The 26,729-nt window shown below is 40.0% G+C and overlaps 2 protein-coding genes across 2 annotated transcripts in view; one reads left to right on the forward strand and one right to left on the reverse strand.

The window, feature by feature from the left end:
* Positions 1 to 3,015: 3,015 nt before the first annotated feature.
* zgc:91910 (Zinc finger protein 706-like) lies at positions 3,016 to 17,846 on the reverse strand. The gene is made up of 4 exons (XM_020528604.2): positions 17,714 to 17,846; positions 8,901 to 9,049; positions 7,861 to 7,980; positions 3,016 to 4,185 (listed from the first exon to the last, which is right to left on the reverse strand). The coding sequence occupies exons 2-3, from the start codon at positions 9,030 to 9,032 to the stop codon at positions 7,885 to 7,887; spliced, it is 228 nt and encodes a 75-aa protein (XP_020384193.1). The 5' UTR covers positions 9,033 to 9,049; positions 17,714 to 17,846; the 3' UTR covers positions 3,016 to 4,185; positions 7,861 to 7,884.
* Positions 17,847 to 26,335: 8,489 nt separating this feature from the next.
* LOC109928562 (homeobox-containing protein 1-like) overlaps positions 26,336 to 26,729 on the forward strand; it is a 40,395-nt gene continuing 40,001 nt past the window's right edge. Inside the window, exon 1 of the mRNA XM_048612925.1 lies at positions 26,336 to 26,370. Coding sequence (XP_048468882.1) covers positions 26,336 to 26,370 — 35 coding nt within the window. The remainder of the gene's footprint in view (positions 26,371 to 26,729) is intronic.

A 26,729-nucleotide genomic window follows, 5' to 3' on the forward strand; every position in this document is an offset into this window, starting at 1 on the left:
TAAATCTTCCACACTCCTACTAATTGCTAAGAATACTATATCCCTCTAATTGTGTCTCTACACATACACAAATCGTTGGCCCACCACTGGCTGATGTTGCCTAAACCCAAGTTCTACTCTATTCGTATATCCCTCCAGCTTTAAAAACCTGCCTTTAGACTTAGGTTTTTAAATTACTTATCTACTTGGAGCCGTTTTTCATGTGTTTTTGGGAATAGTTTAACTGTACTGCTTTTGACATTAAAATATTTACCATATGATTGCATCAACTGCATTACCACAGATATAATGACACCACCAAATTCAACGTACTAGATAGATGTAGAGAATGCATGCTCCAATTTCATGTGGCACAAATCACACGTGAATAAGCCATATTCAAATCTTCTGGTTAAAATCACAAAGATAATAGATAGGCATAGTCACTGGGCTCCAGAAATTCACCTTAAAATTCAAGCTGTACGATTAATTCGTACAAAGATCTGTTTTGAATTTTATTCCACCGTTAAAATCCTCACCAGGGATAATAGAAACCTTCAATGAGGATAAAGAAATATTATATACTACTTTTACCCAAGGTCAAAGTTCACTTTTTTCCTCCAGTGAACAGCCAATGCTTACAATAGCAAAATTAAATCTAAAATGTACAAAAGGTTATAGATGGCAAAGAAAAAAGGACAGGAAGCACTACAAAACTATAATTAGGTTGTTGATAAAGTTAGTTACCAAATCCTGAACAATTGTGTTATGGATATAGGGGAATTTAAGGTTAATAATTGAAAAGAGTTTCCTAATTCCATTAGGAGAGGTTTACTTTGCAAAACAGTGTTTTCATTGGCGTAACACTGTGGCCAAAACTACAGACAAAAACCCAATCCCTTTGAAAGCACTCAGTGAAAATTTTCCATTTTTCCTAAATTGTGAAAATATCAGCTAATGTACATTGGGAGAAATTTAAGTAACATTTTTTGGTAATCAAAAGGTGGTTAAACAGCTCAACTGAAAATCACCAATTTCATCCTTCCTCATAACTAATCTCAAAGTTACATGGTTGGCATCTGGCTGCAGATGCCATACATTCAGCTTTGCTCTCTGGTTCTACTATTTTTGCTGAGTAATGAAACATCTTGGAACTAACTCATGAAAACAGCAAATGTAAGTGATTTAACACTGCGACCCCAATAAATCAATGCTAAAACATATTGCATAACAATTTAGCACAGTCTGATGGCTGTCAAGAAGGAGCTTCAAGTAGTTAATCACTGGTTAAAGAAACATTTCACTTAAATTCTGCAAGTGTATGGAACATACAAAGGACATGAAAAGTGTTATACAAGTTCTTTATTACTTAAAGTCATCTGTTAAAATCCCTTACCAGATAGCTTGACTTGCAATAATTTTATACTGCAGAATTCCTTAATACAAGCGCACTCCTTTTGAAATGATAATAGAGACCAAAAGACTTAAATATTGTTTACAAAATGCAACATTCTGTATGCAAAAGGAACAAAACGCCAACATCTGATAGACCAATAAAACACTCAAATGCAAAAACTCCCATTATTGGAAACAACTTTTATAATGCAAATCATTTATTGGCACATTACAACTGTACCAGATATGAAATTTGACTTTAAAGACTGAGGCTTTAAATACTCAAAAGCTTGTGTCAGGAAACTAGTGAAATTCAATTAAGAGCTCAAAGTATAATAGAAGTATGATGTTCTGAAAAGTAGGATCAATTTTAAATTACCACCCAAAAATATAGCTACATGGATATATTACGTGTCAATGCAGCATTAGCTGCTTATATTAGGAACAGGATATTCCTAATTTCATCAACTGAAGCTTTAGGGCATGTTTTTACAGAATATAAAGCCCGTTGTTTGTAGAGTTAATATTTTGTAACATCTATTTAATAAAGAGAAAAGCTAGAGAAGGCAGAAGTTAAAACAGGTGAGACATGTCTACAAACATTTGGCAATGAGAATTTTTTTCCAAAAACTAAAACAACTGAAAATGAAGTTAAAGGGAAATACAATCCCGAAAATAAGGGGAGCAAGGAAAAGAGGGAGAGGGGAAGAAAAAAAAAGGGCGAGAGAAAAACCTGTCAAGCAGCTCCAGCCAAAAACACATTTGGCACAAAGTCACTAGAACCCATGTCCACAAATTGCTGAAATTCCAGCTGGTGTTCAACTCTAAATTTCAAGAATAGCATACTGTGCATCAATCTACAATACAAAGACAAGTTGTCAATCCCATTTCAGTTGGGTTCTATAGTCCGATTTTATATATCGGAAATAGACACGTACACGTGACCGATACACAACAATCAAGCATCCTCCTGAATCAGCGTAAAAATTTAAATCACTTTCCCCCCGTTCCCTTCCTGTGCAACTAACTTGTATATTTGGATCCTGAATTTGAAACTGTTTAGCACAAATTGTAGGCCAAACCAGAATGGCACAGTGCATTTTACTATTGTTACAGGCATATTGGAATGAAGCAAAACATGAATTAGTTCAATGTTAAATGGACTGTGCTACTTTCTCAAGCCAGTTTAAGTTTTACACCAAATATGGGAATGTTTGAATTTATATGCCTCAGTCAAATCAGTCTTTAAGTAGAAGCTAAATCAAAGTGAATCTTTTTATTTCTTCCTGTGTACCTGATTCAATAAGGGACTACACTATCCGTCTACAGCCGATCTACAATTCTTTAACTGCATACCTTAAGATACAAATAACTTTTACTTTCTTGCACACCATTCGAACAGAAATATTTTCATTTGCCCATTGTGTGTTTATATAGGTGATCCCACTTCCATTTAAACCAAAGCATTTACAAGAAACTTTGTGTCAGACTACACCAAGAGGTTTACAGTACAAGTTCACTTTAATCTAGAAAAGTTACTGAAGATTAAAATCAAGTGCCACATTGTTGGAAACAATACATCACATTGGCAGGAATACTAGACTCAGTTCAGCACTAAGAATAATGAATTGAGCCATTCTGTTTACAAGAAAATGTGCTTCTGATATTTATTAAAGAAATTACAATGAGCTCCAATAAATCACAAAATACTGCATGTGTATGACTATGCAAAATTGCTACAGAAAAACAGGGCTAAAGGATTAGGAGCAGAACTAGGTGAATATACAAGCTATTGCAATCGTAGTTATTGTGATTTTAAATAGGAAAAAGTCAATTTAAGGATCAGCTTCACTATTTCTGAGAAACCCCTTCAAACTAAAGTTTCAGACAAAAACCACAACTAGTTAAGACATGTCACATATCAACATGCCAGCTTTGCAATAAGATGTTAATGCTACAATTTTAAGCTGCAAAGCAAGTTAGAAAACAAAGCTCCAACACATTCATTTATTAGCATTTATGCAGCGAGACAGTGGCTCTTCAACTGTCTGCTCCACATTAATGTATTTTAAACTCATAGGGATGCTACAGTATACTTGCAACAGAAAAATTATGGAGCTCAGCTGAAAACTTATTTTCCAGGCAATCAAGCACTTGAGAGAAGTGGTTATGAGTTTAAATATTCTGCAATCCTTGGAAATATCCACTTGAGAGTCTATCATCTTTAGACATCTTCATGTTTTGATCAATCAAGTGAAGATTGCAACAGGGGAACAAATTTTAATATTGCAACAACCCTTCTACAAAGAAGGTGCTGAATACAGGCCAAAATGGATACAAATCCTATTGTAGATGACCAGCCCATGTTTAGCAAGGTATTTTGTTAGTGACAAGTACACTAACCTAACTAAACTTGTAAAGCAACAATATTCACCAAGAGGTTCCCGCAAAACCGATTAATTGTAGATAGATAAGATTACAGTTTTGCATTTGTCTCCAGCAGTACAAGTATCACAATGATGCCAGTGCTTAATAGCAGTGAATGGAAGAGAAGCAAATATTAGTACTGGTCTATCACTACATTAGTACCACTTTCTCACCCAACTCACTTGAAGAATTGGCAGCTTTGTAATTTCTGAACAAAAAAAAAAAATCTTCATTCCAATGCTCCCTTGCCCCCAAAACATGAAAGGAATAAACATCAACAGTTCAGTAGTAAGTAGAAAGGGAAAAGGTTGAAGAATCAAATATCCTTCATCTTTTCCAGGCCTTGTAGTTGATTCAGTGCATCATGTCAGCAGAATTCCAAGTCTGAAAGTAATCACAAAAATTAGGTTAGAAACATGCAATAAAGCCAGAAATCACATCTTGCACCAGCAAATAGCTATAAAATTTAAGTTAGCCAACTGTTCATTTGATTATTCATTCTATAAAATTTATTGTTGTTAATGTGACTATATGGACAAAAATTCACTCAGTTTGTCACACACTAGCCAAACAAGCTCAATTGGTCAGATAACATTTTGACTTGTCAGTTAACAATTAAAAAAAATGAACAGAATTCTACAAAACTTAACATAGGGTATAGTCCAAGGAAACAACTCATATGGATCTGGACATCATCTTTTTTACAGTATCTCTTAATAAATTCAATTCACCCAATTATCTTAAAACAACCCACAGCATTTATTTATAAAATGATAATCTGTTTTACAGTCATACAGCATGGAAACAGATCCTTTGGTGAAACCAGTCCACGCCAACGATGTTCACAAACTAGTCACATCTGCCTGCATTTGGCCCACATCCTCCAAAACCATCTTATTCACGCACTAATCCAAATGTCTTTTAAACACTAACGTACCTACTTCCACCATTTCCTCTGGTAGTTCATTCCAGACTAACCACTAAAAAAAAAATGCCGCTCGTTTTTAAATCTTTCTCATCTTAAAAATATACCTCCTAGTTTTGAACTGCCCCATCTTAGAGAAAAGACCCATCTATGCCCATCATTTTATGAAGCTCTACAAGGTCACCCTTCAACCTCCTACAGTGCAGTGAAAAACACTCCAGCCTATTTTTATAACCCAAACCCTCCAATATCCTGGTAAATCTTTTCTCAATCGTTTTCAGTTTAATAACATCCTTCCTATAACAGGGCAACCAGAACTACACACAATATTCCTGAAGAGGCATCACCAACATCCTGTACAACATCAATGTGACGTCCCAACTCCTTTGCTCAAAGGAGTAAGCAAAGGCAAGCATTCTAAATGCCTTAACCACTGTCTGTGATGCAAGTTTCAAATAATTATGTACTTGCACCCTGGGTCCTACCATTAATTGTATAAGTCCTGTCCTTGTTTGTTTTTAACAAAATGCAATACCTCGCATTTATCCAAATTAAACTCCATCTGCCACTCCTCAGCCCATTGACCCAATTGATCAAGATCTGTTAGCTTAGATATTCTTCACTGTCCATTATACTACCAATTTGTGTCATCCATGTACTTACTAAACATGCCTCATATTCTCATCCAAACCATTTATGCAAATGACATAAGTGAACACTGTACCGACCCGTGGAACACTGGTCACAGGCCTCCAGTCCAAGAAACAACCTTCCACCATGACCCTGTCTCCTAACATAAAGCCAATTTTGTATCCAACTAGCAAGCTCATCATGAATCCCTTGTGGTTTAACTTTACTAGTTAGTCTACCACGTGAAACCTTGTCAGCATTGTGGAATGTGTCAGATGGAGTTATGGAAATTGGTCAATGAGAATTTTCAGAGCAGGTTGCTGATGTGCATTGGTCTGAAGCCTCCCCAGAAAGATGGAAGCTCATAATAAATTATTTTCCAATGTTACAATGACAGCAAAAGGACAGGAAGCATTGTTACATTTACAGAAATTTGTTGATGCTCCAAGAGAAATCTTTCAACAAATTTGTTATATGACACATGAAGCCTTTTTTGGGGTTGTGTAGAAAAATTGGGTTTGGTGAAACAACTACGTTCTGGTGCCAGGTTAAAATAGACTTTCATGTCGATAATTCAATAAGCCAGAATTTTTGGCCTAGGGAGGGCTCCCGCTGCCCTGTGTGCAGGGGTGCGCATGGTTTGGTTTCCTTTGATCAACCTCCCTGAAAAAGGCTCTTGTGGAGCAGTTTAAGTGTCCCAATCACTGAACCAAGGGACCTAGATTCAAGTCCTATCTGCTCTAGAGGTGTGTAATAACATCTCTGAACAGGTTGATTAGGAAATATCTTAAGTACAAGACAGAAGTAAGTCTATCAAAGGCACAGATTTCAAAAAAAACATTGTCAGAATGTTGAACATCTCAGCAAATCCCATCTCAAGATGCAGGCATGTTTCCATTAACAGTTCTATGCTTGGCCTCCAACTCATCCTGATCTAGTTGGCATTAATATGCAGACTTATTTATAGAAGACACTTCATTCTGTAACAAAGTTCTCTCCTTTACATAACCTTAAGTGTACCAGTGTCAATGCAAAATAAAAAAACTGCAGACAAGCCACATAAATGAAGCCATTTTGAAGTTCACTTATTTCAAAACCTTCACATATTTTCTCCATTACTGTTGTAAGTGTGCAAGTGGAACCAACTGCGCTCAATCCTACATCCCAGCTCAAATAAGAATACAGCAATTATAACATGCAATGCATTTTCCACCAAGTGGCAAAGCCAAATTCCACTCATTTCATTTATCCTCAACATCAAAACTCAAAATTGCAACTGCAGTCATTTCTCAATTCCATCTCTTAATTTCTATTACTGTTCCCCCCGAAGTAGCAGCCTAGAATAATCTGCATTGAAGCTATTAGGACTAGCTGTCTAATGCCCAACTACAAAAGAATAACTAGTAAAGAGAAAGAAACATGCAAACAGGATTACTATAGTAGAGTTTGATTCAAAATTGCATGATTAATTATGCCAAATTACAACTAAGTCAATCTCAACGGCACAATATATTGGCAAATATCAATGGAAGATACAGGGTGTTTCAACAGAGTCTAAATTTTAAAATATAAACACTAATTTGAGTAGCTCTTGAAAAAAAGTTGCACAGCCCCATGTGAGCTTGTGTTAACTAATTTTGCAGAAGTTGAGGCAGTGATCCTGGCATTGCGCTTAGGAATATGAGTATGGAATATAGTTTAATAGGTGTCTTCTGGCTGTATTGCACACCACTCAGAAGCACTTATTTTTTCTGGGCTATTTAAGTTTGGTTAGCTACTAGTCAACAGCTGGCTGGCCCAACTAGTCAGGTAAGAACAGCTAGTTTTTGGTGGCTAGATGTTATGTGGGAACTTTTATTTTCTAAAAATTAGCATTTTAATCACTTACTTGCTACAATACTTAATAAAAAGTATTTTTATTCAGTATTTTTAAAGCCTGCTCCAGGAGTCCAAGTTTTCTGTTTATAATATCAACTTGCTATAAAATTCGACTACTGTAGAATCCTTGGGATGTTGTTTATGTGCAAAAAGATTGATAATGAAGGTAAACAATACATTGATCAGTTACTTGCAGCCATATTTCTAAATCAGAACATGAAGTAGAAAACAGGCATTTGCTTTTGAGAAAAATGTCAAAGATATGCCACCTCATTTTCATTTACATGATTGAGTTACCAGCCAGATGGAGTTGGTAAAATGATGTGACTTTATTAAAGCAAAAGGTATATTGAAAAGTTACAATACATTTTAGCTATTAGAGTTTGGCCCTTTATTTATATTTAGCTAATTTCGAAATTAAAATGAAAACAAGCATCAAATTAAGCAGCCAAAATCTCAAGTACTTGCAATAAATCCATAAAGAATTCTCTGCACAAGTTATTAAAAAATTATGGGAAAATAAAGAATCAAAATATCAGCTCAACCGTTCCCTGAATTTAAAGGCTGCATACACAGATTGTTTCCCCCCTTTCTGGTTACTTAGCAATAAACTTAAAGTTTCTCACCCAAATCCAAGTCTTGTTTTCTTTTTATGCCTGTACATCAACTAATTCAGGAGGCAATGGAGATTTAGGGTGTTTACTCTCAAAGTGTTGTTTGAAAGTTTTAGGATCTGGCATCTGTGTCTGAAAGGAAAAAATACTGTAGAGGTAAGTATGTGATAAATAGGTAAATAACCGTTACTAAAATTATCTCAGTGCCTAGTAGCTTCAAGTCAAAAAAAGGAACAGCTATAATGTAGTAAGAATTACACAATGGCTCTCAGCATTACTCAAATACAAGTCAAAATGTTGAGCAGTCTGGATTGAATCTCTAACCTGTTTCAAAGTTAGCTGAGCTGAGTCAGGATTGAAGTATAGATGAAACCCTAGTATGTGTTGGAATTAAACTGAGAACCCAGCATTGGAAATCACAAGGCTTTGAGCTGTAGCTTTTCTCTTATTTTATCCTCAAACCTTTCCAAGTCATGTACTCAGATAAAGGAACAATTTCAGTTGTGGTCAGTCACGTCTCACCCAGTCTTTCTCCTCACGAGTAAAGATGAACAGTATAAAGCTATATGCAAGAAACCAATGTCTGGCTGGTTACATAACTTCAAGCAGCACAAATTTGAATCGGCCCTTCATTGACATTCATACTATCAGCTTTCAGTAACAGAACTTTTGGTTGTTTTCCTTCTGATGAAGCCATGGCATAAACAATTTGCGAAGTCTGGCTGAATCTGAATTAAGCAATCACTTAATAAACAGAGGTATAAGCCAGAGATATCCCTGGACTGTATGGGTCAAATTTTAATCAGCTGTCCCACTGAAGACCTATTGTTAAAATTAATAAAAGTCAGCAAATTGACAAGAAAAACCAATTAGCTTGCTGTAAATTATAATTAAAATCATCTGCACAATTAATCTGGAATTTTTGCAAGTGTTTAAAACCATGATTTACAACAACTCAAATTCAACAGCTCATAGCAGTTAATCTAAACAACATAACAGGTACATCCTAACCCTACATTGCAACAGTATTGCTCTGAAAGTTATTCCTTTACCTTGCAAACAGGACATGTGTGCACAAGTGCTGCTTTTGCAGCTGCTTTTTGATCAGATCCTCCCTTTTTCTTTTCAGCTTGTCTCTTGGCATTCTTCTGCTGAGCTTGTATCTTCTGCTGCCCACGAGCCATGATAACAGTCAGGAAAGCTAGTTAAAAAAAGCAAAGTTTTAGTTACTGTCCTTGATAGTGATAGTCACAAGTAACAAAACCAAGCTGTCACACTAAAGCAAACAATCCCAATTCAGACTGGTTCTTAAAAAGCTCATGGTATTAACAAAACCACCTGTAAGTATCCTATGAAAATTTAAAACAGTGTAGTCCCAGCTATTCAGAGCCAACAGGGAAAGAAATAAGGGTGCAAATCAATGCAAGGAAACAGTGCACAGTAGAGCTATTCTACAAGTTAGGTCAAACTTGAAAAAATGTAGTACATACTGGATAACAACTAAAGTCAGGATGAATACAAATAACTAGTAAATTACATATGGCATTGCCAGAAAGTGTGCAAAGGCACTGACTTTTACTCAATTATAGAATTCCTACAGCATGGAAGCAGGCCTTTCAGCTCATTGAGTCCACACTGACACAATAGCACCCTATCCAGAACCACCTTACAATATCTCTAACACTGCATTTCCCATGGCAAATCCACTAAGCCTGCACATCCTGGACATTGAGAAATTTAGCATGGCCAATCCACCTAACATGCACATTTGAACTGTGGGAGGAAACCAGAGCACCTGGAGGATACCACAGACAGGGGACTATGTGCAAAGTCTAGACAGTCACCCAAAGCTTGCTATGTCAGTGTGCATGTAAAAACAAAATTGTCTTCAGATGTCATCAGGGAGCATGTAGATAAGAAACACGCAGGTCCAAAGATAGATTAAGGCATACCAGAGATAACTGGAGGAAGGCGGGGCGGGGGGGGGGTGGAAATAAGTAATCATAAGCATTTCTCGGGTTACTGTTATACAAATATGAATGCGAACATTTTCTGTCACCCAATTATGCAATAGTAGAGAGACACTGATGGATGATGAGTTGTGGGAAAACACTTCAGAAATTCAGAATTAGGAAAGGTAGGCTATTCAAGCCTGCTCTGCCATTCAACATAATCAAGGCCGATCATCCAACTCAGAAACCTGTTCCTGCTTTCTCCCGATACCCTTTGATCCTAAGAACTATAACTCTTTCTTGAAAACATTCAATGCTCTGGCTTCAACCACTTCATGGCACAGAACTCCAGACTTGACATTCTGAAGGTGAAAAAACTTCTCATTTTAGTCCTAAATGATTGCCTCAATCTTAAACTGTGATCTCTGGTCTGGATTCCCTACTCACGTCATTTAAGGTCAATAAGGATCTACAACAGGGAGCTGTTTGAAACGTTTTCAATCCAGTATGTCCAAAGAAATATATTTTATGCCAGCTGTGCTCACCAGTAATTACTGAAGTCAAAAGTTTAACGTGCACTGTTAGCCACCTGCTGTTTTGATTGAGTACAGTAACCTTGAAAAGCAGACAAATAAAGCTGAAAGTTGCTAAATTTGCCTTTAAAAAACTCCACATCATCTCTATAGGGTTGTATTATCTTGCACGTTGAGATTGTGTTGGAGGTGAAAGGGAATAAACTAGAGTAGTCAACTTAGATAACTTCATTAGAAGACTTACAATTTACTGAACTAACCAGATGTATGTCTCCTTTATTTTGGATACCAGTAATAAGGCAAAACAAGCTTTACATTTTGGTGATCATATGAAATATTTACATTTGGGTACATCCCAGAGTAGTAGGGCTTGATTAGCATATTCCTCCTGTGAGGAATAACAGATCATCAACCTTGTAAAAAGCTGCAAATCAGTCAAAAACAAGGGATAATTTGACTTCATTCATACAGGATGTCACTTGTAACTTTAAGATATTTTGGTGCACTGCAAGTAAAAGAGAATTTCATAAATTGGAAAGATCGACCGGGGTGGCTGTTACTGCAGAAATATTTGGAGCTAGGATTGAGAGATAGTATCAATTTGTTAAGATTGGGGTAATGTTAAATTGCAGCAAGGACAACTAAACTTGACGAGGAAAACAGAATCAGGAATATTCACACTCAAGTCTACGTCACCATCCAATGGAACAGCCTTAAGTGATAAGTGGCCTAGGTCTATATTCCTTCCTATTCCAAAGTATCCCTAAATATAGTGGGGATGTTAATGAAGTTAGTAGTGACCTTGGTGTGATGATACACATACTATTTTAAAGCTAAAGTTAAAAATAGATAGATAAGGTGAAGTAAAAACATTAACCTTGGTTTTGTGCACATAAGACCACAGCTGGTCTATGTCCACACTTTCCTACACCTTTTTGCATAAAATTGAAAAAACGGACTGTTAGGAAGTGACCAGGCTCAAGTTGTATAGACAAAGGATACAAGAAGTTAAGTCTTTCTCATGTCAGCAATTTGATAAATCATTCATTGCAATGAATAACAGTGATTGATTACTTGCAGTGAATAGCAGGAGAACCTTTTTAAAAAAAAACAAAACCCTGGGAAGGTCAGAGAAAATAATTGTACCGAAGCCATTGGAAAGTGGATTTCCCCAACAATCCATTGGCTTCAAAATCAAGCTACTGATTTTCTCAAATCACACCCTCAGCTCCGCCTTTGTCTTCCACAAAACGATTACTCTCCTTCATTCTGGCTGTTCCCCTGATCAGAGGTACATCAAATTCATAACAGACAGATTTAAATGGAAGTGAAGGACAACTGGACTGGCCATTTATTATAGGAACGCGAATATTTGACAGACCTCATGGACATCGGAGGTATGATTATTAAGTTTGCAGGTGTAGTGGACAAAGGTGGTTACCTCAGAGTGCGATGAGATCTTGATCAGATAGGCAGAGTAGTGGCAGATGGAGTTTAGATAAGTGTGAGGTGTTGCATTTTGGAAAGATGAATGAAGGCAGAACATACACTTAATAGTAAGGTCCAGGGGAGTGTTGCTGAACAAAGAGGAGTGCAGGTTCACTGTTCCTTGAAAGTAGAGTCGCAGGTAGGTAGGATAGTGAAGGCTGCATTTGGTATGCTTGCCTTTATGGACAATGCATTGCCTGTAGGAATTGGGAGGTCATGTTATGGCTGTACAGAACATTGCGTAGGCCACTATTGGCATAGTGCATACAGTTCTATTCACCCTGCTATAGGAAGGATGCTGTTAAACTTGAAAAGGTTCAGAAAAGATTTAAGGATGTTTCCAGGGTTGGACGGTTTGAGCTGTAGGGAGAGGCTGAATAGGCTGGGGCTATTTTCCCTGGAGCATTGAAGGCTGAGGGGCGACCTTATGGAGGTTTATAAAATCATGAGGGGCATGGATAGGATAAATAGACAAGGTCTTTTCCCCAGGGTGGGGTGAGTCCAAAACTAGAGGGTATTGGTTTTAAGGTGAGAGGGGAAAGATTTAAAAGGGACCTGAGGGGCAACTTTTTCATGCAGAGGGTGGTAAGTGTATGGAATGAGCTGCTAGAGAAGTGCAGGAGGCTGATACAATTACAACGTTTAAAAGGCATCTGGATGAGTGTATGAATAGGAAAGGTTTAGAGAAATATGGCAAATGGGACTAGATTTATTTAGGATATCAGGTCAGCATGGATGAGTTGCACTGAAGGATCTGTTTCTGTGCTGTAAACCTCTGACTTTGATATAGACAGACTGGTCAGATGGAATTTAAACCTGCAAAGAGAGAAGTAATGCACTTTAGTAGTAACATGACAAGGGACTATTCAAATGAGGACATTAAGCAGCACAGAAAAAGATCTTGGGACACTTAACCTGTCCTGCTGCCTTCAGGAATATGGACGACAGGGCAGTTAAAAAGACAGACATGACACTTGCTTTTATCAGTCATGGCATAGATAATAAGAGCTGGGAACTAATGTTGGAACTATACAGGACTTCGGTTATGCCACAAGTGGAGCACTGTGTGGAATTCTGGTCACATTAAAAAAAGGGTACAGAGGACAGTCACCAAGACATTGCCTGGAAAGGGAGTTAAGCAATGAAGAGAAGCTGGATAAGGATGCCTAGCCTGAAGAAGTTACCCTCCTCCCTCCCGACAAACCTCAGGATCTCTCTCTCACTGCAATTCTCTCGTAATATGCATTTCTGATGAAGGATCTAGGCCCGAAACGTCAGCCTTTCCGCTCCTATGATGCTGCATTCATCCAGCTCTGCACCCTGTTGTCTCTGGATAAGCATAATGTGTTTTCTTGAGAACAGAGAAGGCTGAGGGGCGATCTGGTCAAGGTGCATTGCCAGGATGGATAGAAAGCAGCTGCTCCCTGAGTTGAAGAGTTGATAACAAGGGAGCATACTTTTAAGTAGAAAGGCAAGAGGTTTAGAGGGGATTGGAGGAAAATTCTTTCCACTCAGGGCAGTGGGAATCTGGAATGCAGGTAGTTGAGTTGGGAATCTCTAAAAAGTACTAAAAAGTACTTGGAAGAGCACTTAATATCATAAGATTTGATGTTAGGCGCTGGAAACTGGGATTATTGTAGATTTAGAATAGTTTTGACCCATTGAGAATGCATGGAACAAAGGGCCTCTACTGTATAATTTTACTTGCCACAAAAATACTAACCACCAACATAGTCATTCACTCCCTCAAAAATATATCTTTACTCAAAAATACCAAACCCTGACCCCTCCATTCTTGCACTATTGTTGCATCGTGAATCTCCTTTCCCTCCACTTGAAGACTGTATCTTTTAATCCCACCTTACCAGTTTTGTTGACCGTATCATCCACCACCAATAACCAGCACCTAGCCAGATGGGCCTATACTCACTTGGTTCCATTAATCTGTATGCAGAGAATCACCCGAGGCATCCCTACCTCACTTACCTCTCAAGGATCTACTCTTGGTCACCTCCACACTGCCCCTCACCCACATCATCCAAAAGTTATTTACATTTTCTAAGGACATCCAGCTCTGCTTCAATAATCATCTCTGCTTGTCTGACAGGATGATGTTAAAATTTCCATCAAATATTGGGATTCCATACATTCACAATTTGGGAACACCACTTCCCAGCTCAATTCCTCTCCTTGGCAACTATGCAAGGCTGAACCTCAATTCACCGAGATGAGCTTCCAACTACATATTCACACCATAAAGTTAACCTCTGTTGGATGGACGGCCAGTTTGCGATGCAGAGCAATGTCAACAGCCATGGGTTCAGTTCTGGCAATGGCTTTGTGTATCATGAAGCACTCCTCCTCAACCATTGTGAGGCACGGTGTGCCTCATACTGACTGGTGCTGGTTTCTCTGAACCCAGCTCTGCGGTCTGGGAGGCAACTATTTTTATTCATACCATCAAGACTGCCCATTTCCATTTAAGGCTGCCATAGTTTAAGTCTTGCCTTGGGTCATTTGCTGTTGAAATCCAAGTCAATAGCCAAGACTATTCCATGGTACACCTGCTCTGCCTTCCATACTCTACCCAATAACATGACATCCCAAACACTTGTCACCTGTCCTAACACTCATTCCTGTCTTGTTGACGTGTTAAAAACACCTCCAGTTTAAAATTCTCATCATTTCCAAATCCTTTCACAACCCTGCCCAATCTCCTTCAGACACGCCACCAGACAACTGTCCTCCAATTCAAGTCTCTTAAATATCACAGATTTTAGTCGCAAGTACCAGCTGCACTTTAAGCTGCCTGATTCCCAAGTTCCAGAACATCCTTCTTCAACCTTTGTCTCCTTTCGTTGAAGGTGAATCTTAAGATCAAGCTATTTAACCAAGCTTCTAATCTATTTCCTTGCAGACTTGGTTAAACTCACCCTACAGTCCGACAAAGTACTTTGGGATGTTATATCATATTACAGGCATTATACAATTTAATCAAACTTAGTGACCAAATAATAAGATTAGAAACATGTACAGTTTAAGCAAAGAAAAAGGATTGCCATGTGCTCATTGAGAGAAAAACAGCAGCCAAGATTGACCTGTTTGCAACATTGAACATGCTTGACTTTAAACAACATGAATGTTTCAATATTTTTATGACCACTCATGAGAAGGAGAAATATCACTATTTCAAATATAAAGGAGATTTCTATTTTGTAATTTCTTGCTGGCTGAAGTACATGGCAAGTGTACATAATCCTCCTAGTGCAATTCTTTATCTTTCAACGTCCTAAATAAAAATTGTAGGGGGCAGGAAGGTCAGATAAATGAAAGGAATAGCATATAAAGCACAAGTGTGGGCAAGGAAATTCTGACAAGGCAGTAAAACGTGGCTCAGTGGTAGTATATTCACTTTCAAGTGCAAGGGCTCATATCTCACTCCAAAGATGAGAACATAACCAAAAAAGTGTCACTACTGATGGAATTCTGTGCAGCTGTCTTTTAGACTACACCATAGGTGGACATTTATGAACCCACAGCAGCACATGAAGCAGCAAACCCTTAAAGCCCACGAGCCAACCATTTATCTTGTCAATAACTAGGTACGTGACCTATTCATTCGTTTCACTGCTGTCAATGCAAGCTTTCTGACCCGAATATTTGTTACATTACAATTATTTTTCAAAACTCCTTTAGAACTTGGTCATGAAATGCAGCCACTCTCAATCATGTCCTTCAACACTGATCAGGCAATTTAATTTGAAACAGGAATATGAAACCTTAATACTAATAAGTTTACAGCAGTAAAGAGTTTGGCTGAGATACTTGGAAGACAATATTCAGTTCAAAGCACCATACCGCAAAAGGTTATATTCTCTCATAGGTGGTGCAGAGCTGTTACAAACCAGGAATAAAAGGGAATCAGAGATAGTAGGAACTGCAGATGCTGGAGAATCCAAGACAACAAGGTGCAGGGCTGGATGAACACAGCAGGCCAAGCAGCATCATAGGAGCAGAGAGGCTGACGTTTCGGGCCTAGACCCTTCATCAGAAAAGGGGGAGGGGGAAGGCGGTTCTGAAATAAGTAGGGAGAGAGTGGGAGGCGGATAGAAGAGAGGATAGGTGGAGAAGAAACAAACAGGTCAAAGAGGCGGGGATAGAGCCAGTAAAGGTGAGTGCAGGTGGGGAGTTAGGGAGGGGACAGGTCAAGGGGGCGGGATGAGGTTAGTCGGTAGGAGATGGAGGTGCGAGGAGGGGATAGGTGGGAGGAAGAACAGGTTAGGGAGGCAGGGACGAGCTGGACTGGTTTTGGGATGCGGTGGGGGAGGGGAGATTTTGAAGCTTGTGAAATCCACATTGATACCATTGGGCTGCAGGGTTCCCAAGCGGAATAGGAGTTGCTGTTCCTGCAACCTTCGGGTGGCATCGTTGTGGCATTGCAGGAGGCCCAGGATGGACATGTCGTCTGAGGAATGGGAGGGGGAGTTGAAATGGTTCGCGACTGGGAGGTGCAGTTGTTTATTGCGAACCGAGGGTAGGTGTTCTGCAAAGCGGTCCCCGAGCCTCCGCTTGGTTTCCCCGATGTAGAGGCAGCCACACCGGGTACAGCGGATGCAGTATACCACATTGGCAGATGTGCAGGTGAACATCTGCTTGATGCGGAAAGTCTCCTTGGGGCCTGGGATGGGGGTGAGGGAAGAGGTATGGGGGCAGGTGTAGCACTTCCTGCGGTTGCAGGGAAAAGTGCCGGGTGTGGTGGAGCTGGAAGGGAGTGTGGAGCGGACAAAGGAGTCACGGAGAGAATGGTCCCTCCGGAAAGCAGATAAGGATGGGGAGGGAAAGATGTCTTTGGTGGTGGGGTCGGATTGCAGATGGCGGAAGTGTCGGAGGATGATGCGTTGGATCCGGAGGTTGGTGGGGTGGTAATAAAAAGGGATTAAGTTACAAGCACAAACTGCATAAACTAGGCTTGCATTCCCTTGAATGTAGGGAAGGGGTAATCCCATTTAAGTAAGTATTTACAACAATTAAATAAGTTGGTAGGGTTGGTAAGGAATAGCTTTTGGTGGGAGAACCCAGAACACAGTCAATTGCTAGGCCATTTGGTGAAGCCAGTAAGCTCTTAACCGGAGAAATGGTATTAGAAATGCAGACCTTTCAGCCTCGAAGTGATGAAGGCCGACCGAAAATTTCAAAACTGAGATGAATTAGACAGAGGTAAATGTTACAGATACAACATATAAAAAGAAAGTTGAACTGCAGATCGACCGTGACCTCAGTGGTGCAACAAGCTTGACAGGCTGAATAGTCTTCACTCATGTATACAGCCAGTTCAAACTACTTAAAACTTTGCCTCGCACTAGGTGCACAGACTGAGCGGAGGCAGATAGCACATAGCGTTACAGGAAATGCGACTCAGGCCGCTATAAAGAAGCGGCGAATACCATAACAAACCGGCTGACATTTATGCTCGAACAATCTGGGTTGCTTGTTTGCTTCCCTCCATCTCACTCCCACCCCACACCATCCACCAAATTACAAGCCCGTTACATACCAGCCAGCCACCGAACAAAAGATAAACTCTTCTGCAACACCTCACACGCGACACCGAAGATCCCATCGGGAGAGGAATAAACTCTACCCCTACATGTAGGGGTACTCAATTTGAAGTGAGAGCCCTCCCGGTGCCTGCTGCCGCCGTTGGCAGGGAAATCCCCCCAGAGAAGGGGGGCGTGCGGCCTACAGGGAGCGCCTCGGCGGTCAGAAGCTGCGCAACAGCGGAGAATGGAACGAGGACAGGAGCCAAGGGGGGAGGGGAAGATGGCGAGCGGCAGAACCATTCCACACCCAAAGCACCGGTGGAAAAATTCGGAATCAGCTCTAGGTACTCACCTGGCGCGCCCAGACCACAGTTAGACCGAGGGAGCAGAATAACGAGCTCAATCAGCGATGGCGGCGGCGGCTGTGTTACGTCGGCGGACGTGATGCATCGGAAAGGGGCGGGGCCCGGCGCGCGTGGGGCTGTGTCACGTGGCCCCTGATCCCTATAGTAACAAATACATTGCAACTTGGGTTTGCAGTGTTATTGTTTCAGTGCAATCCAATGTTATTGCAGCCTCTGTAATAATGCGTCCACTTCCTCAGAGGTTTCGAGTTTGTCAAAAAATGCTATTCTCATGAAGCAGATGAAGCTACTTTCGTTTTTAAGTTCTACCGAGTTTCTCTTTGAAACTCAGATATATGCCACACCATGAGATTCAATCAAATCTATGAAAAAAGAACTGCAGATTCCGGAAATCTGCTACAAAAACGCAAATTGCTGGAGAAACCCAGCGGGTCTGGCAGCGTCTGAGGAGCAGGAAAGCTACTTTCTGAAGAAGGGTCCAGACCCGAAATGTCCGCTTTCCTGCTCCTCTGATGCTGCTTGGCCTGCTGTGTTCATCCAGCTCCACACCTTGTTATCTCATTAACTATCCAATTCCCTTTTTAATGCCTGAATTAAAAACTAAAACTTTCACACTGTGCATCCCAGATTCTAATCTGCCACTAAAACAGTGTTGCTCCTGACTCACCGCTGAAATAAACTTGAATTTAGGTAGCATTTTGACACATTACAGAGAGCTGAGCATGGAATAAAATGGATGAAGGGAGTAGATTATGAGCTGATAAAAATGGCTAAAAGTAAGTTGGAAAATGTGCTTGATGAACATTTTCAAAGAAAGAGAAGGGAAGGTGTTTGAGTTCTCAAGAGTTGGGATCAAGAGGGCTATGAGGTCTGCTCCTATGATGCTGCTTGGCCTGCTGTGTTCATCCAGCCCTGCACCTTGTTGTCTTGGCTATGAGGTAATGTCTGGTGCTGTGAAAGGAAGAACTGCAACATGGAGATAATTTGTCATGCAACCATAGTTGACTGCTGACAGTGTTGGCATTGTTAAGATCAAATTCTATGCAAGGTGGAGATTGCTGCAGCTGTGGCTATCAACAGCCAATGAGTATTCCATCACATTGCTGATTTATCCTTTAAAGATTATGGAGAAATACTATGTTCTGATCCAAAAAAACATATCCCCAAGAGTACCTAGCTTTTTGCCTGTTCTTACAGCTTTAAAATAGCTGATGAAATTAAGCTTCTCATGACAACTAGTTTCCAAATTGTTTACAGCGAAATACTTGGCAGTGGTGGTTGGAGAGATGTTTAAGTCTTTTTCCTTGTTGAAATGGCCATTATTTAATGTTTCACACATATGCCAACTCAAACCCAGGTACAGTCTAGGTGGTGCTTTGGCCTGGCATTTTTGTTTTAATATTAGGTTAATTGCATAGTACCCACCATGATGAAGGTCATTAATGAAGCAGTTGAGAGTACCTCTTCCCTCCTGATCCTCAACATGTGCAAGAACGTCATGGCCCTCTTTGTCATTAAGGCTGAGACCATCTGTCTAGCTTCCTCTGTTTCTTATCTTCTTTATTTTGCCCAATGAAAAATTGTCCAGTCTCTCCCATGCCTCACCTCATGTCTTCTTCCTCTTTCCAATCTGTTGTCATGCCATCTCTGAGTTCATCCAGAATTCATTTTGTTTCTCCAAAGTCATCATCCTTCAAATTGTCTCCTTTCTTAGACTGGACCTCATTTTTTTAAATATTCTTTCATGGGATGTGGCCATCACAGCCAAAGCAAGAATTTGTTGCCCTTCCCTAATTGCTCTTGAATTGTGAGGCTTCCTAGACCATTTCAGAGGGTAGCTGAGATCAACCACATTATTGTGGATATGGAGTCACATGTAGGCCAGGCCAGCTAAGCATGCCAGATTTCCATTTCTAAATTACACTAGTGCACGTGATAGAGTTTTATGACAATCAATTATAGTTTTGTGGTCACCGCTATTTCAAATAGCTCCAATTCCAGATTTTATTAAAACTGAAAGAACTGCGGATGCTGTAAATCAGGAACAAAAACAAAGTTGCTGGAAAAGCTCAGCAGGTCTGGCAGCATCTGTGAAGTCAAAAAACAGAGTTAACGTTTCGGGTCCGGTGACCCTTCTTCAGATTTTATTATTTGAACTTGAATCGCACCAGCTGCCATGATATTACTACACTACCAAATCTTCTATAACCAGGATATCACAAGAAATTGTTTCTCTTCCTGCTTTCATACTGTTATACCCAAGAGTGCTCTATGAATCTATCATTATCTCTCTTCATCCTCTTCGCTGCACTGTCTATCTGCAAACATGGGGTCAGCTGTATCTTTGCACCACCTCACAGTCTCTGCTAACTCAACTGTTTCACTACTTGTTCAGTATCCACTCCAGAATATACCACAATTTCCAATTAAAAATAAGAAGGCTGAAATCATTGTCTCTCCATCAAAGTCCCTGCAACTAATTCTATGTCTTTCCCCGAGTTCACTGTTTCGAGCTGAAATAGTCTTATTGCAATTTCAGTATTCTATACAACCCCATACTCATGTTTCAAATGCAGAAACTGACATTATTGTGACCATAGTTCACAAATAAACAAATGGAAGTGATTTTACGTAATATAGAAGGTAACAGATCAAAATGAATATTTTTGTAAAACATTTCAAACTCATACATTATTTATTTGCAACTTTTTTTCAATTTTTAGGCCCTTATTTTGTAAATAAAATATGCTGTTGTTGACGTTCACATTTTAAAGCAATATTCAGAACTTTTTTACTGCATACTGTGTCTTTGCTCGCGCATGAATTGCCCCCGTCTCTCCCACCCCTAACTCATGTCCTCTTCTTCTTTCTGATCTCTTGTCATTGCCATCTATGAGCTCATTCTTATCACAGAAATTCATTTGTTGCTTTACGTATTTGCATGTGTAGCACTCTGTATGTATGGATTTCTGTGTGTTAGTTGTTTGGTGTGTGACTTCTGGCTGTTCTCTGTGTAAGACCCATTCTGGCTGTGCATAAGGAAATCAATAATTTTTTTATTAATTTTAATGCAATAATAAACATTACAAATTCTGGACAATCAATCTTTGGACTGGAACATTCACGTCAAATACATTTTGGTTTGTGCTTTTCTTGTATAGCAGAAAGTTTTGGAATTTCAGTAAGTGTTAACGGTTCATAGGTCAGTTAAATTTTATTAATACTCCATTGGACTCAGTACATAAGTGATTTTAGTCTTCAGCAATTTTAAAATATTACATTTTCAAATGTTTCTGTTGCAAAATACTCCAACCCTATAATTGTCTCATGTTCTGGCTTGCTTTTCTCCTCATTTTGTAATTGGTCCAGAATATTTTATTTGCATGGGCTACATTTTGTAATGAAGAACATTTAAGGAGGCTGGGATTAGTTTCTTTGGAAGAGATTCAATGTTACGGCGAGTAATTTTAATAGATCAATGAGACAGTTAACAGAATTTAATCTGAGTTTTGAGGAAGGGTCACCAGACCTGAAACATTAACTCTGATTTTTCTTCACAGATGTGCCAGACCTGCTGAGCTTTTCCAGCATCTTCTGTTTTTGTTCATGATTTACAGCATCTGCAGTTCTTTCGGTTTTTATTTAGAATTATTCCACATTAGCTAGTTTTGAGGACGTAACATTCCAGTTAAATTGCTGATTTTAATGAACATAATTTTTGTTGACATCAGAGGGTAGAAATAAATGGTCAAGCTGGAATTTTAATTTAGGCTGTGTAAATATTTATTTAAATAAGAATGAACTTTATCTGTACATGTACCTAAGACTGGTCAAACAGAACTGTGCAAACATGAATTCAGAGACTCAATTCTATTTATGTACCACAGTATACAAAAGCTTTTCAGAGTATATTGCATTCATATCTGGATCATATCTGCTTTTTTTAAAATTGTGAAATAGGAATCACAGCACTGAATGAGTCTTGCAAACTACCTCATTTTTAATTTTAAAAGTTTTTTAGTAGAACCAATCTATCAATGAAGACACATCATGAACCACTCAGTGATGTTTTGAGATGACCCCCTAATAGACCTAACTTTCATCAAATGCAAAGAACTTAACAGAGTCCAATGTTATTTTTAAATCAACCTGCTGAGAAATGTTATGATATACCTTGCAGGCAGGCAGGACTTGAACACAGGGCATGTAATGTAGAGATAGAGATACAACTAGTACAAGTCTCTCAGCAACAATAGATTTGTTTGTAAAACCACCACCAAATTACCCACGTCATCAATTTAAATGAACAACTTACATGTACTGCCCACTAGGGGCAGTACAACACAACAAATTGTTGATCTTTCGAATTAAACTGTTCATAGATATTGCTACAAATGTCTAGATCAGGTAGGAGCTGAGAGGTAGAGACACTACCACTGCACCATTAGAGACCTTTTGCTTTGCCAACCACCTTAAATCTGTGCCCACTGTTTCTTGGCACTTGCCCAAACAGGAAACGTTTCTAGATACTTTCTAATCAACCTGCACTTAAATATTATTACACACATCTGCAGCAAATGGGTCTTAAACACAGGCTGCTTGGCTCAGAGCAATGGATATTACACTGCATCACAACAGCCCTAACAAGTGACCTTTGATATTTGATATTTTATAAACAACCTGTTCACCCATATTATTATATACCTCTGGAGCTGGTCGGACTTGAATCAGAGCTTCCTAGCCCAGAGGTAGGGACATGACCACTGCATTGCAAGGGCACAACTAGACAGGCTTGTTATTTGTATCAACTCTAGCTGTAACATTATAATTGAATCATTAAAAGCTGCTCAGTCTATTGATTTGCTGAAATTTCTGTCCTCCACTGCTATCAGGGTTGCAGAATTTTGCAGAGTAATACAAACCAGAATTTTGGAATGCATCAACACTTTTCATTACCGGACAGACACCTAACTCATGGATTGGCTAAGTGTGCATCTCAAGGCTCCTCACTTGCTCTATTGCTGTATGTCACCATGCTACAACAATCTCACACCTGCACCATGTATCAACAGCATTCATGGCTATCACACTGCATGTGCATCAACCAAATGGCCATCTCTCAACAGCTAAGGGGAATAGTCCTTGGTCAAATCCAGTGACTCACCCTTCAGTCAGGGGGTCCCAAGTAGGTTAAGGGCAGGCTCCAATATAAATCCACGAGTTTGGAAACTTTCAGTTGGCTGCTTGAGGTGTCGGGGTCAGCAACTTTAAAGAGGGTAAGGTGCTGAATGTCAGGCACCCCACACCTGTCTTGGCTCTTTTTTTGCCCTCTTGATTCCCAAGGAGATGAAAGCTTATCAGGGATATGCAGGAATATAGTGTTGAGGTTAAAGATCAGATCAGCCATGATTTATTGCAAGGGAGAGCAGACTGAAAGGGCTGAGTCACCTACTCTCATTCCTTGTTTGTACGTTCATACAGTGGGCCTTTTTCTCCTAGAATGAGACAAAGTGAGGGAATTGAGTGAGATGAAAGTCGCTGGCACAGCTGTTAGTCCCGGTGCAAGTAGGACAAAGGTGAGTTGTTGGGTGAGTGAATAGATAGCGTAGAGGTCATGCAGTATTTGTAGTGTAAGGGGAATTGTGTGGGTGAGAGCAAGTGAAGGAACCAGTTGTGTATGATAGAGCGGTAGACTATGAGTCTTGGTGGGAGGTGGGGGCAATACTGAGGTAGTAGAGAGTGTGGGTTAGTAGAGGCAAAATGGTGGCACTACTGCTAAAAGCACAGAGGGTCACTAATCTTCTTCCTGTCTTCCCTGGTGTTCCTCTGGACTGTTCCTCTGGCAGAATTAGTATGCTGCCAAGGTGGCTCAATGTGGGAAATTGTGTCTCACTAACTTGATTGGGTTTTTTGAAGAAGTGACAAAGAAGATTGATGAAGGCAGCGCTGTTAATGTCGTCTATATGGACTTCAATAAGGTGTTCGACAAGATTCCACATGGTAGACTGGTTAGCAAGCTTAAGTTACATGGAATACAGGGAGAGCTAGCCATTTGGACACAAAATTTGCTCGAAGGTAGGAGACAGGGTGGTGGTGAAGCATTAGTTTTCAGACTGGAGGCCTGTGACCAGCAGCGTGCTGCAAGGATCAGTGCTGGGTCCACTGCTTTTTGTCACTGATATAAATTATTTGGATGTAAATATAGGAGGCATGGTTAGTAAGTTTGCAGATGACACCAAAGTTGGTTGTATAGTGGACAGCAAAGAAGGTTACCTCAGAGTACAATGGGATCTTGATCAGGTGAGCAAATGGGCCAGGGAGTGGCAGATGGAGTTTAGTTTAGATAAATGTGAGGTTTTTGCATTTTGGAAAGGCAAATCAGGGCAAGACTTATACAATTAATGGTAAGTTCCTGGGAGTGTTGCCACACAATGGTACCTTGGGGTGCAGGTTCATAGTTCCTTGAGAGAGGAGTTGAAGGTAGACAGGGTGGTGAAAAAGGCATTTGATATGCTTGTGTTTACTGGTCAGTGCAAAGAGTGAAGGAGTTAGGAGGTCATGTTATGGCTGTGCAGGACATTGGTTAGGCCACTTTTGGAATACTGCGTTCAATTCTGGTCTCCTGCCTTAGGAAAGATGTGTGAAACTTGAAAGGGTTTAGAAAAGATTTACATGGATTGCGTTGGAGGATTCGAGCTATTGGGAGAAGTTGAATAGACTGGGGCTACTTTCACTGGAGCATTGGAAGCTGAAGGGTGACCTTACAGAAGTTTATAAAAACGTGTGGGGCATGGATAGGGTGAATAACAAAGGTCTTTTCCCTAAGATAGGGGAGTCAAAAATTAAAGGGCATAGGTTTAAGGTGAGAGGGGAAAGATTTAAAACGACCTAAGGGGCAACTTTTTCCTGCAGAGGGTGGCACATGTATAGAATGAGCTGCCAAAGGAGGTGGTGGAGGCTAGTACAATCACAACATCTAAAAGGCATCTGGATGGGTATATGAAAAGGAAGGGTTTGGAGGAATACTGGCCAAATGCTAGCAAATGGTACTAGATTAATTTAGGATTTCTGGTCAATGTGGACGAGTTGGACCGAAGGGTCTGTTTCCATGCTCGACATCTCTATGAATCTATTTAATTTTAGCATATCAATTTTAAATTTCCATGCTGCCTTTATTGCTATTGCTACAGGAAAATTATCTCTATGTTAGAATGTGATTGTAAAACATTGATTCCTACCTTTCAGAAAACGTCAGATTTGGAAAAAATGCATAAAATAATTACTTTTCTCACTTTTGATTTTTTTATCTTTTTAAGATAATTTTTGGTTGTTGTTAGTTATCCTATTGAACCATATATATTGATTTTTTTGTGAAATGTGTGAGAGACAAGCAGTAACATGTCGGCAGTGCAAGAGACAGTGAAATTCTTCAATTATCCACAATGAGACACAGTCTAAATATGGAAGTCACCAATTATAAATTAGATTTAAATTACATAACATGAATGAAAACATAGATTGGAAAAGAAAGATCAAATAAAGATGGGGATACAAAAAGACACTGAAAAACTAAAACAAATGTATTGTGTTTTAAAGCTTCAACTGTAATTACATTCTGAAGGAACATAGTTTCATACTTGTAAAATGCATTTTTCAGGGCCAGAGAGGCTGCTTAGTAGTAGTTTTGACTAATCAGGGCACTAAAAATTCACTAGACCTAACATTTCCTAAGTGGTGTGTAAGCGCAGTAACTTCACACCCAATGATTTCAACGCTGAGTCTATCAACGATATACCATTACAGTCTGTGGAGACTGCAGCTTCTGGATTGTCATATTTACTTTGCATGCACTCTGGAAGTTGGTGTTTAATATAATGATATAATGACGAGTGCTGTTCATCTATTGTGCTCAGTACAAAATCCGAGCCAATATATTTGTCAACCCCTGTGTAAAAATAAACAGGGAACTGAGACCATGTGTAGCCTTCAAATGGAACGAGGTTAGAAGGTAGAGAACCCAATAGTGCAGGGTGTGTAGATGTAGTTGAGGCACATTTTGACAGGCTTCTCATATATGCACATGTATAATGAAAATAATCAATGTAAACATGTCACAATCACGCCCTGCAGCCAGGGGCAGGGCTGCAGTGCCTCCAAATGGGAGGGCTGGGGTGCAACTACAGCACAGCCAGCTGGCATTAGCAGTTTCCCTTCTGACGTTGAGCCACGGAAATGCATAATTGGCAGAAAATGCGTAGGATTTCTGATATATTAATAGCTGTGCAAAATAGGTCAGGTTTAATCCAAAGTGAGAGAGAGAGTGCCTTACTCTGTGAGTGAGACTTGGCACTTAGATAAGCGGCTGTCAACACTCCCAACTGTGAGGATCTTTTGCACACACACACACAACAAAAAAAAATCCCCAAGCACCAATATTTCCAAGCACTTTCTTTGTGGCTGTGTGTGATCCTGAGCACTGGGAGCAACGGCACTGAGACAGGTCCCAGGGGCTGCAGGGAGCCCTCCCTCCAGTTCCGGTGGGGGTGGGGAAGGGGGGGGTGTAGGGTGAGAGGTGGGAGGTCAGGGGTGAGAGCTCCTCACAATCTGTCATGGCGAAGGATGGAGCCGAGACTTTGGCTTCAGTGTAACTCGGAGCTCTGAGCTCTAACCGACCGGGATCGCCGCGCTCCAGCCCGGACACCGGTGAGTTTGTGATTCCCTCCCCCGAGCTGCGGGATCCCGGCGGCCGGGATATTTCGGCCTGTCCGGGGGATCCGCCGGAGATGGGAGGTTATTATTGATGAGACCCACATTGTTTGCAGTGTTTTGATCGCTAGTTCTCAAGACAACAGTACTCCTTATTTAATCCAAAGGGAAAGGGAGGAGGATGTTTCCTTGGCGCGGAGTTTACCCACAGTTTAAATTTAAACCGACCTTTTGTTTTAATGTTCGGATTCCGCCCCCCCCCCCCCCCTTCTCGGTTTCCACTCCCCCTCTCTATCT

Source organism: Rhincodon typus, chromosome 27 (assembly GCF_021869965.1).
Source record: "Rhincodon typus isolate 14 chromosome 27, sRhiTyp1.1, whole genome shotgun sequence".
Classification (NCBI taxonomy): domain Eukaryota; kingdom Metazoa; phylum Chordata; class Chondrichthyes; order Orectolobiformes; family Rhincodontidae; genus Rhincodon; species Rhincodon typus.

Excerpts from the sequence above, each read along its gene's own strand:
- zgc:91910 (XM_020528604.2), bottom strand. The coding sequence starts at position 9,032 with ATGGCTCGTGGGCAGCAGAAGATACAAGCTCAGCAGAAGAATGCCAAG. Across the intron at positions 7,981-8,900 it reads ACACATGTCCTGTTTGCAAG|ACACAGATGCCAGATCCTAA; the intron begins GTAAAGGAATAA and ends TTTTCCTTTCAG.